We start from the raw sequence: 12,079 nt of genomic DNA on the forward strand, positions 1-12,079 counted from the left end.
CCATTCAGTGCTTGTAGTCGATTGGTCTCCCATGTGGTGTTTGAGTTGGCACTCAAAGGAGAGCGCTTCCCGTCAATAATCACCTACAGGCACTGAATGGGGTGCTGCATCAGAGACTGAAAGAAAACACAGGTAAAAAATACTCAACTGTGATTATATATTATCTTATGTTCTCTGAATGTTAATTTTAAAATGTTAGTAGAGAAAATCATGCTTTCCTCACTGTTATCAGGGTTTTTTGTGTGTGTGTGTAAGAGCTCATTAATGCCATCTGAAGGCAGAAGACTCAAAACCCCGTCTGAATTGTATCCTCTTCCATCTTTAGTCCTAACGGGGGCTGCTTTGAGAGCAGGAGTGTCAGCAGAGAGAAGTCTTTCAGGGCCGGACTGGACTGGACCGGATCAGTTGGACTTGGATCACCCATTCAGTGTTTGGGCCAGATTGTTCTCTGTTCATTATCAGATGAAAAAAAAAATGGCAAAATACAGCTGGATGAATTCATTCTCATATAAAAGCCCTTTACACTGGCACAAGATAAGTGGGTTGCTATGGGTAAAATGGGAGGGAGGGGCAGATAATATTGAAGGTAGATTCCGTGTTTGACACATTTGCCAGGCACTGAGAGGAATAAATGGACCACAAGTGAGCACAAAACACCACAAGTACATTAAGATCACATTATAATGAAATCAAATTTTAAACCGGAATTGTCATTTGCGGTAGGAAGAGAACTCACTAAACTGGCAAGAAAGACTTTGTGAGCACTGATTCTACTGGCTGTAAATTAAATGTGTTCAGAGGGGATTTGAGATGTAGCCCATATACGGACAGAAGTGATTAGCCTGCGGATAAAACTGGATGAGACAACAGAGTCACTAATTAGAAGACAATGTGAGAGAAAATGAAGAAAACAACACATTAATGCTCAGCGGTATGCCTCACGCTTTTCTTCTCTCAGTCTTTCTATCTTTCTCTTTCACACTCTCTCTTGTTCTAGCTCACACATGCTTTTTTTCTCCCTGTCAGTCTCTCTCTTTCCATGCCTTCATCTATGTCCCCTATCCCCTCTCTCCCTTCCTCCCTGCCTCTCTTCTCCTTTTATCTCTTTCTCAGTCTTTCTCTCTCTCTCTCTCTCTCTCTCATGCACCATTCCTTCAATCATTCTCTTTCTCTCGCTAATACTAGCCATCACCGCTCAAAACAACCTGCAATATGTACACTATGGGCCCTTCTGAGTAAAGAAACCTCTCCTTCTTCCCTTTGCCATGAGGATGAGACAATCAAGACAAGACAAGACGGTGTGATACATGTTCCTGTGCATGTAAAAGCGCTCATGGAGCACTCTGCAAACACCCCCCCCCCCCCCGTCCTTCTCTCTCTCTCTCTCTTTGTCTCTGCCGGTGAATCGGCTACATTAAGATACCTTTCCATGTGACAACCCCCCAATTAAACATCCATTGTCACCTTGGAAATGGGCTGTCATGGAGCTGCCAGCAGCTATTTTGTGGGTAATTGCACGTCGTAGGGACTGAAGCTGTGACCTCTGTCTGAATGGTGACACTTGATTAGGTGGTCGTCTCCACATTCCAAAGACCATAGCACGCCCACACACTGTGTTGCCACCATAATCATGATCATCAATGTTATTATTATTACTCTGCAGGTAACTCATCTGTGGCTTGTCTTGAGCGAGTGAAACCTGACATTAACCTCACGGGTCTCCTCGTGAACTTCTCACTCTCAGAGCTGGGGAGGGAGGGGTTTACTTGGTGAGAAAGACGAGCTTGGTCATATTTCATAAACAGCGCTTACATGCAGCACCCTTCCCTTATTAGTATTAATAGGAAAAACTTCAGAGGGCTCCTATTCTACCATTGGACAGTTTTGTATTATTTATGATTGAAATGAAAGTCTCAGAGAGAGGGGGGGGGGGATGCTTGCTGCATTGAAAAATCCTTTTTGCTTACACTGGTTTATGTAACCGGTGGCCTAGTAAACAGAGAACTTGGGAGAAATTTGAAGTAGTCTCGCTACAAAGAAATCTCAGGATTTACATAGCAGCATTCATCCTCAGCTGGCTGCGGAGGTTCTCAGGCGTACCGGCTTGCATGAACCTTTCAGAATCATTTCTCTTACCTTGCCCTCTCAAGTGCCTGGCGGGTTACACACCCATGGAGTGCAATAGTCGTTCTTCTCTCGTCCTCTTTTAATCCCAGTCACCCTAATATGCCACTGCCAAATCGGCAGTTCATTACAGCTGTGCAAGTGATTTACATAAATGCATAGTGTTGAGTTATCCAGTTCTTCAATAAACATAATTATTATTAGTCTTGATCTTTTGCCAAAGCATTTTTGTTCATTATACAGTGATATAATAAGGGTGATATAATAGTATATTGGACTGGCAATGTGACATGCCCTATATTTTACATTTGTGCTGGTGCTGCTTGTGACAATCAAAAACTTTTACATTGAAGTATTGCAGCTAAAAGAAGTCACAATAAGGTTAAGCTTGCGAATAACATTTGAATAACAAACTGTTGATCAAAGGGAACTGAAGAGAATGCAGTCAACGCATATTGTGAAACCATCTTTACATTATAAAGTGTTTTATTCAATAACTTGTGATCTTTAACGACAATAATGGAATGCTACCCGCGTTCCCTCTCAAAGTAATTTAGTGTCTTTGGGGTGGGAGATCTAAATGTCACCCATTGAGATGGCATTTCAGTTTTCCGAGCTTACTAAATTAAGTCAGCATAGGTTAGACTGGAACTGGGAATCCATCTCACTCACTGATAACTGTGAAGTATCAAATGTTTGACCTGACCATATGTTGCTGGTGAAGAGGCTGTGTGGAGAGGAATGTTATTGATGCCACAGGTTCGATACAAACAGAGAATTTAGTGGTCTATACTGTATGTAGTGGTACTGTCTGTGTGCATATAGAGAGCATATGGAGAGTATTATATATATATTATACTGTATTATGACCAAGGATACAGCATACCTTTGTGAGAAGCCACATCTGGCATAATTTAAGAACTGACAGAAGGTAGCTCCTTGTCTGTGAGATGGTATGGTATATGTATAAGTAGATGTATACCAAAAATGACTACATGGACCACATCTGTAACTATCTGCACATATACAAATTACTAAAGCAAGCCAGGCCTTTCAGGTTAATCATTTTTCTCTGATGCCACACACACACACACACACACACACACACACACACACACACACACACACACACACACACACACACACACACACACATTCACAGAAGCTGTGTACAAAAGTCACACGTACCACTAAACCACTCAAATATTGAATTGATCTTTATTTATATTAAATTAAAAATATACTTTCTGACAGATTCATGTAAGAAATATGAGGAAAAGTATTTCAATGATATAAAGCCTGGGGCATGGTAAAAAGTACAGTGGAGAGATACAGCCACTGTGGCCAACAACAAACCAGGAAACCGAGGAGGGAGGAGGAATGGTGTGAACTAGTAACCGTAGCAACTTCTCTGTCTGTACTGTTTATGCAACGTTGATAAAAGAGCTAAATAATGATAATAGTAAAAAAAATCAAACTCAGTTCAAGCATAAGTTGCACAGACCTTGGCAGAGTTTAAAAAGACTGTAAATATCCTTTTTTTTAGGATAACATGTTGGTGTATGAATGAATAAACTGTAAGTTAGAAAAAATCATTACTGAGATCACACAGGGTAAATTATAATGGACTGTTGTTCATTTCAGGTAGATTCGTACCAACATTGATAATATATATATGCAGTTTTTAATTCTGGTTGAGTTTTAAATTAAATGCTAACACACACAGATAGGGGTGCTTACAAATGCATCTCCAAAACAAAAAGACACTGAGCACAAAGGATTTGGTTCAAAAGGGAGAGGGAGAGAGTGGTTGGTGTACTAAGCTCATAATTTTGCGAGAGGTTCTCCACAGCTGGGGTATTTACATTGCGGGAGATCTAATTAAAGGGAGAGGGGGGGGGGGGGGGGGGGGGGTGGTGGAGTTGGAGAACGGCACAGCTAAAAGTTTAAAGCGTCAAGAACGAAGATACAAAACTCCACAGAGCAGTGCTGGATACAAATCTCACACAGAAACAAAAGGAAGAAGGAAAGAAAAGAGAACTTCAGGGGTAAGTGGCAAACATGAACTCATCAAATCAAAAAATCACCATCAAGAATGCACACACAGCACAGTTTATATACAATACAAGTACTATGTCTGGTCACTACCACAGACAATTACTATGTTTAACATAAAAATCAAGTACAAAAATAAGAATAAAATAAAATAAATAGTACAATTAAAGAAATTAAAAGAAAGAAGTGAACAAAATAAAAAAATAACAAAATAAGGAAAGCTAATTTTCCCCATATTTACAGTTTCACCACATACTGTAAAGTCCTCCAGTGCTCTATAAAAATACTATTCACATTTTCTCAGAGAACGTACAGTCATGATTCCGAGGACCCACTTGTTTGAATGCCCCTTCAGTGTTGGCTCAGTATAAATACAGGGATCTCTCCAACAGTAGTGCGTGCAAACTGGTCAGTGGTCAAGACTGTTAGATTTGAGATTTGATGTTATGTTGTTTCGGAATAAGAAAAACAAACAAACAAATTAAAAAGAAATCCACAGCAAAATAAGCAAAAAAAAACAAACAAAAAAAAAACACCAGATGGCAAGAGTGAGAAAAGTATAAAATGACATTAAGTCCATAAAATCATCCTTCATGTATTAGTATAAATAGATTTGTACACTGTCTTCTTGTGCCAACGCCTTTTTAATCAGGAATTCACAAGTCGATATTTGCTGTTTATTTATGGTGATGGTTACATGTTCATGTTGTCAAATGTCCAAAATTCAAATAAATGTAATTGTGTTTATATAGCTCCAATAACAATTGAAATTGTCTCAAGGCATTTTACAGAGGCCAGAGCTTTAACCCCCTAGAGCCTGCACTAAGGTGATGGTGGCAAAGGAAATCTCCCTTTTAACAGGAAGAAACCTTGAGCAGAACCCAGCTCATAAGGGGGGACCATCTGTCCTGACTCATAGCTGATCCTAGGGAAGTAGCAAACTATGAGGCAAAAATAATTGCAGAGAGCAAGAATGAGTTAATTCTGTATTTTTTAATGTTGTTTATGACAGTCTTCAACTAGGGTCACACTAGCAATGTCAGTGTCATGGATTCATTACCCAGTGACCATATTCTGAAGTTATTTTGGATGAAACTGCTAGCTAATGACACACACAGTCACACAATGGTGTTATAAACTTGCTAGATATCACACTCTTATTCCCATCCATTTATTTATCTATCAGTTTGAAACATAAATGCAGGGGAAAGAGAGTGTTCTAGTAAACCAGGGACCCACTTCAACTTTATAAGGGTTTAAATACACACAAAAGTATCTGCTATGATGACTCATGGTTGTCTGTAACGTCTGTGACGTTGTAGTTCAACGTAGTTGTAGTATTTAGTAAGTAGTTTTGTTGTAGTTTGTAAGTAGTATAGTATTTTCAACTCAGTGAGTCAGTGGTAATGATGCTACACACATGAGGTAAAATGTAAAGAACACGTAAGCACACAAGGGTAAAATGGCAACCCTGTACATTAAGGATCACTTAACTAACATTGATTTTTCACTGAAGTCAATAAAGAATTTATAAAGAATTAATAATATTACTAACAAATCAAGATTTGTATATGTTAAGTAGCCTAATGCATAAAATACAATGCACTAGTTAACACAAACAAACCTTAAACTTCTGCATTTAACTTAATGTTTACGGATACTCACATTGATGACTAACCTAATGTTAGTTAAGGGGACTTTAATGTAAAGTGTAAAATGTATGAATGAATGGCAGTCAACAAATATTTGTATTTCACAGGAAAAATAATTAACAGCAAGCAGCACTTGGCTGATGCAGCATACATAAATCTAATTTACTTTTTTTTGAATTGGGAATCTAAGTTATTTTTGTACATACTTGGATTAAAAATCAAGTTATTATAAATATTTTACACTGGTATCAAAATTCTTTCAAAACACTTTTTAAATATCCAGCAGAGATGTGTCCAAAAAGGGGGGATGAAAGAGAATCTTCACTCCTCACAGAGACGAACACTTTGTAAAAATGAATGAAGAAGTTTAAGTTAAAGAACAAAAGAGTGTGGATATATTGAGTGGTTCTCCCTTAGTGTCCTCCGCTTCCTTGATCATGCAACTAGACATCAACCCTCAACTCCACCAAACGGGCCGTCCTCTGATCATTCTTTACAAAAATATCCATTTTGAGCCAAGAACAGCCTGTCTCCAGCTGCAACAAAAGATTTGTGCAGACAGGCAAACCTCTACAGATGAGGTTGACAGACTGCTCTTGATATGGCCGTGGACAGAAACACAAGACGGCTGATATGTGCTCCCCCTTACTTGAAAAAAGTGCATATCTTTCCATTATTTGTATCTCTTTACTGTATGTGCAAAATGGGGAAAATGGGGAGATCAAAGTTTTAATGCAAAGAGATTGGCCACTCCTGTACAAATATAATTACTCATGTTGTGGTTCCCACCAGCAATCCAAGCCACCCATGCAGTTTCTTTATTCAGTACAGCTGAGCCACTATTTCTGGTTTGATAAAAGTGCTTCACTTAGGGAAAGACACATTGAGGCCCATATGTTGTACAAATAGCAATCCCAATGCTTACAAGGACAACACTGAGTAGTACTATCTTCCCAGAGCCCTACATTGAAGGGCTAAAAAATGATCAGTAATGTCAAATCAAACTGCTCTACTGGAGGATAAGTCATATACTGGCTCCACCAAAATAAGTGCTTGAAAGAAATAAAGGTAGAAAAAAAAACAGTAATATGCCCCTAATGCACTCTGAAGGGTGTTTTTCCTTAGCAGCAGGATGGCAGTACCACATAGACCATGAGGCATGCCAGTGTTATCCCTAAATTTGATTTCTACAAAGATAAATGGGAGGAAATATCTATCAACACAGACACGCTGGGACATACAAATAATAAAATTTAAATAATAAAATTAAAATAACCCTTTGATTCCTTCATCGGTACGGCTCAATGCAAAAAAAACATTTGAAGAAAGATATGCCCTGGCTGACACAGTCCTGTCTAGGGGGACCTAGAGTCTTCCGCCATCTCATTCCTGAACTGACCATTTATATGTGTGGTCAGTGGCCATCTTGGTTGTACAGAAGGGATTCAGTGCGTCTCAGCCTTCAGTGGGCCACTCATGGTTTCCACTAGCTGTCCACGGGCCCACACACAAAAACACATGTTATGAGTGACTGCATGTGATCCCACAGCCCGTCATGACCCTGGGTCTTACAGGGTCTGAGGTATGGAGAGCTTACATGACTGACACACTGCAAGGAGACAGATGCTAGTAACAGGGGACTACATACTGTGTCTCTCCACCTGTTACCATGCCTCTGTGCTTTCGTCACAGACTTTGATACCACCCATACCTTAATGGAAAAAATGGTATAAATACTGAAACATCGTGGAGTATGACTGTTTGTCAGACTGCTGGATTCTAATTAGCTGCCCAGGAAAAGGGCATGTAAATATTTACTCAGTATAAATTCCATCTGTCAGCGCATTCAACTTCAAATCTCCGGAACGTTCTGTGGAGTCACCCTTGATGTGTGCACACTGTGTCGGCGTGGATTACTGTCACTAATTACGGTGGCTCAACTCCATATTGCTTTGAAGCTCTTGTTCCTTTCACGAAGCTGCTGTGCCCTGCTCACAGGGGCGAGACCTGTCTGTCTGAAAACGAGAGGGAGGAGAGCTGCACGCCACATGTGTGTGTGTGTGCGTGTGTGTGTGTGTGTGTGTGTATGTGTAGGGAGGGGCATCAACTCATTTGGGAAAGGTCACCATGACGATTCCGGGGACAGAGAGGTGTGCGCAGAAACAACCAGGATTTGATTGGTGTGTCATCGCCTGTCCAAATGGGAGAGAGAAGCCACATGCCTCTGAGGTACGTGGGTGTGTGTGTGTGTGTGTGTGTGTGTGTGTGCCTTCCAGTTCTGAGGGAGACTTGAGAGGAAGCGTGGGAGGATAGAGTGCTGGTAAGAGGAACCAGGCTCTGGAGATTGAGTGAAGGAGAAGAGACCAGGTAGGGGGGGGTAGAGGACTAGACTACAGTGTTCCGCTGCCGGTACGGCGGGGGTGGCAGCACGGTTCCCGGCTTGAGGGCAAACTCGGACAGGTACTCTGGGTTCTCGGCCACGGCTGGCCGGATCCGCCCGTTCTGTTTGTAGAAGAACTTGGGGTTCCCCACCTGCGTAGGGTCTGGGTTCTGCTGGGTGGACTTGGGTGGGAGACTGTGCTGCCAGTACTCGGGATTGTCGAAGGTCTTCTTGGACTTCTTGTCCAGCATGATGGTGCCAGTGTGGCCAGCCTGCAACATGCTGCCGGGATGCCTCAGGTGGGCAGTGAAAGCGGGCAGGCTGCCCTGGGCAATGACCATCGGCTTGCCAGCCTGGGCTTGTTGGGCCGCTTGGCTGGCCGTCTGACCTGCAGAGACAGACAGCACATGGTGGCCTGCGCCGGTGGCGGCATGGCACAACTGGCCCGGGTGGCCCGTTTGGGCCAGGTGACTCGGCTTGCCAGGGAATGTGCCGTGAATCACGTGTGCTGGATGAGGGGGATGCCCGACTTGGCTTGGGAGCTCAGCCTGGATGCTGTGACCTGGCGGAAGAACGAAGTGAACATGTGGAGTCGGGGCCTGGTGGGGCGGGTTGCCAGGCTGGCTGGTGTGGGGCACGTGGGCGACGGTTGTGGCCACAGCTGCCGCTGAGGTCACTGCTAGCGGAATGGGGATGCCATTCTTCTTCAGGAGCTCTGGGTTCACCTCTCCAGTGTTGTGGAAGGTGTTGAGGTACAGCGGCTCGTTTATGTATTCGTCCTCTCCTTTGGGCGGTCCGTTGGGGGTGCTGTGGTACCCCGGGTTGTCCAGAGCGTGAATATCTCCATTTTTGCGGCGGGTGACAAATGGATTCTCTTCCACTGGATTCAGATACTCTATTGGAAAGAAGGAGCAAGATTGTGTCATGATTCATTCAGCAAAGAGCCCAGGTTACATGGACTATGCACAGTCAAGACTGCCAACAAAGCTTCGGCAATTTCTGCTCTAAAGCTCTGCTAGTTCAATGCACAGTTGAATAGTAAGCCACTGACAACATAAGAAATATAAAGGCCTTGCAACCCATTGATTTCTTGAAAACGCAACCCCTGACATTGTGGGAGATGTTTTAATGCTGCCTTTTGCCACAGGTTTCTTGTAAAATTGTGAAATGGTTTCTTATTGTGTAAGACTGCAGTAAACAAAGGGGGAGATAAAAATGGAGGAAAAGATAGACTGCACTAGATGAATAGAGTCACCAGGTAATAAAATCAATGGATAAAGTAGGTCTATTAAGAAGACAAATAAAAAAGAGACATAAAGTCAGGGGTTAAGGACCTGAGACCAACTGGGCAGAGTACTCAGAGCAGAGTGAAGATGAGGATGAGATATTGTTTTAAAATGTCTGCCTTGTACTACATTGAGGAAAAGATCTTGCATATTATAGCAGGTGGATACAATTTCCACTTCATCAAAGAACAAAGACACATTTTCACAATCACCTATCAGTTAATTGAATGGATACTTGAAACACACAAAACATGGCTACACTGGTTTAATGCATTGTTCTTCATGATGCTATATGACTACATGTTGTTGAAATCTTGAGTATTCGATAAGTATTGTATGATTTTATGTTTGCGGACCACACACCTGTGGAGCTCTTGTCCTTCATTGGGGTCATGTAGCCGTCTTCGTCCGTTTCCCCCCGGGCTGCGCGTTCGCCCAGGAAGATGGTGGGGTCCGCACTGTAGCGCTGGCCATTGCTGTCTTCCACCACGCGGGCCACGGGCTGCTTCTGGAGGTTTCCATTGCACCGCTGGTCCTCCAGGTACTCCAGAGCGCCCCCTTGTGTGCCGGACGGCTCAGACACACCACTGCAGCTGGAGGTTCCCACTCCATGGTGGTGGCCTCCAGAACCCTCGTCTGGGCCGAAGCTTCCCTCACGGTACACAAACTGATTCTGTTCAACAGCGGTGGTAGAAGGGTCTCAAGTCAAAATTGATCACTTTGCAGGTAACACCCCTCACTGCACTTTACAGATTATGTAGGTTCATCTGTGCCATGAATTATATTTTACATTCATGTTTGTCATCATATTATACATGGTATACTAGCATTTAACATTACAGTAAATACATTTGATGATTTATGTAGGAGGGGCATATTAACTTTAAACATTGAAACATATGTCATATATGCTATCTATAACTGTCATTTCTTAATGTGTCTTAGAGGAAACAGAAAAACCTCCCGTAACACTTGAATCATATGTACATGTTGACATAGAAAGATACCATATAATCAGACTGCAGGAGGAAAAGGAACATTGATTGTCTGTGAATATACCTCACCATGCTATGCGGATGACCAGAGAACATCATGATGAATCACAAATGTCTATGCAAATGTCAGAAGCAGACACAAATGAAAGCGAAAGCTCCTTTAACACCATGGAGATCATGCTGGTGAGTGTCATCTGGCCTGTGATGCCAGCTGTTCATGCACTCTGCTCTCAGTGCCTGAGCTCTTCAACACAAGAGATCGTAAGGCTTGTACTAGGTTCCCACTGAGAAGCTATGAGTAGAGTAGAGTGAAGTACAGAGAATGGAGATTAAACTGAACCAGGAACCTGGGGGTAGCTGGAAATGGGACCATATATCCAAATCCCCCCCCATCTTTCTTACATTCTCTCACTCACTCAAAACTCTCTACCTCCCTGCCAGGCTCTGTCTCTCTTCTAATATCACCTTCCAACATTTGCCTCAGAAATCCCCCCTTTTTTAACAGAACCCAGTGCAATAAGAACCTTACTTATATTTCACCTTAGTTGTTTAATTTAAATGGTGTGAATTTATTTTAAATGGATTGGACCAACGGGAAAATTGTAGTTTATATAAGACTGTTCCTAAAGTTAATGGAAATTTCCAATATAGTGAAACTGAGTAAACAAATATGCAAAATGAATAGTACACAAACTGGGCAAGCAGACTAACAGACACCATTGGTAGTGCTTCTCTGTTTTTCAATAGCCGGTAACCTTTGTCTTCTCATGAGACCTTGTTGCCATGGCTCTATTATTCCACAAATTAAAATTCAATTTGTGGGATCGAAGAAATTACTCAGTTCAAATTGAACTGACCCCGAGTCTGGCCAGTCGCAGCATCTCATGGATACAACTGATCACATGACCATCCCCCAACCCAGACCCCACCCCACCCCACCCCACCCCCCATCGCTTCGAATAGTGAACTGTGACATCACAAGGAAATGGAATCTCATAAATTCCTTAAAGCGATTCCCGGTCAGAAACAACTGCGGCTATTTTTGGCAACGAGGTGTTTGCATAATTACACTGAAAGATCCGAGGTCATCACAGTGACCTTTACCCATTCCGGAAGCGAGCGAGTCCATCACCGGGGAAGGTCTCCGGAGACGCTGGGTGGCCCAGCCTCAACACCGGCGGAGAGACGCATATGAAATGCACCACCACGATTCAAGCGAGTGCCGCCGGACAGTAGAGTAAATATCCCTGCTTGGCTCATTGTCTCTGAGCAAACGCTGCACTCGTCTTAGTAGAGACACTGCTATTTGCACACGAAGGTCTCGGTAATGAAAACCGCAGCCGGTGGGGGACCGGCACATAGAGTGGGTCTGGGTCTTTAATGTGCGGGATCAGGCCTCAGACAGCAGGGACGGCTCAGCTGCTCACTCTACTCTACTCCCAGAGAGAGATGGAGATGGACTGAGAGGACATGGAATGATCAGCATTATGAAAAGGGCAAAAAAAAAGGAAGTACAGTAGAATTCATTCTGACTTGGTGCCTGTTAATTGAATGTTTGTTTGCTTGTTTTATGCGGATGGCTTGTGT

At 42.7% G+C, this 12,079-nt stretch overlaps 1 protein-coding gene across 2 annotated transcripts in view; it reads right to left on the minus strand.

Moving 5' to 3' along the window:
• Window positions 1–3,320: 3,320 nt before the first annotated feature.
• The window catches only part of LOC105896610 (receptor tyrosine-protein kinase erbB-4-like), a 251,884-nt gene continuing 243,125 nt past the window's right edge, over window positions 3,321–12,079 (minus strand). For both annotated transcript variants that reach the window (XM_031558871.2, XM_031558870.2), the window contains exons 26-27: window positions 9,861–10,170; window positions 3,321–9,106 (exon numbers count right to left, since the gene is read on the minus strand). In XM_031558871.2, coding sequence (XP_031414731.1) covers window positions 8,217–9,106; window positions 9,861–10,170 — 1,200 coding nt within the window. In that variant the 3' untranslated portion in view covers window positions 3,321–8,216. The remainder of the gene's footprint in view (window positions 9,107–9,860; window positions 10,171–12,079) is intronic.

The sequence above is a fragment of the Clupea harengus genome, chromosome 21 (genome assembly GCF_900700415.2).
Source record: "Clupea harengus chromosome 21, Ch_v2.0.2, whole genome shotgun sequence".
NCBI classification, from domain to species: Eukaryota; Metazoa; Chordata; class Actinopteri; order Clupeiformes; family Clupeidae; genus Clupea; species Clupea harengus.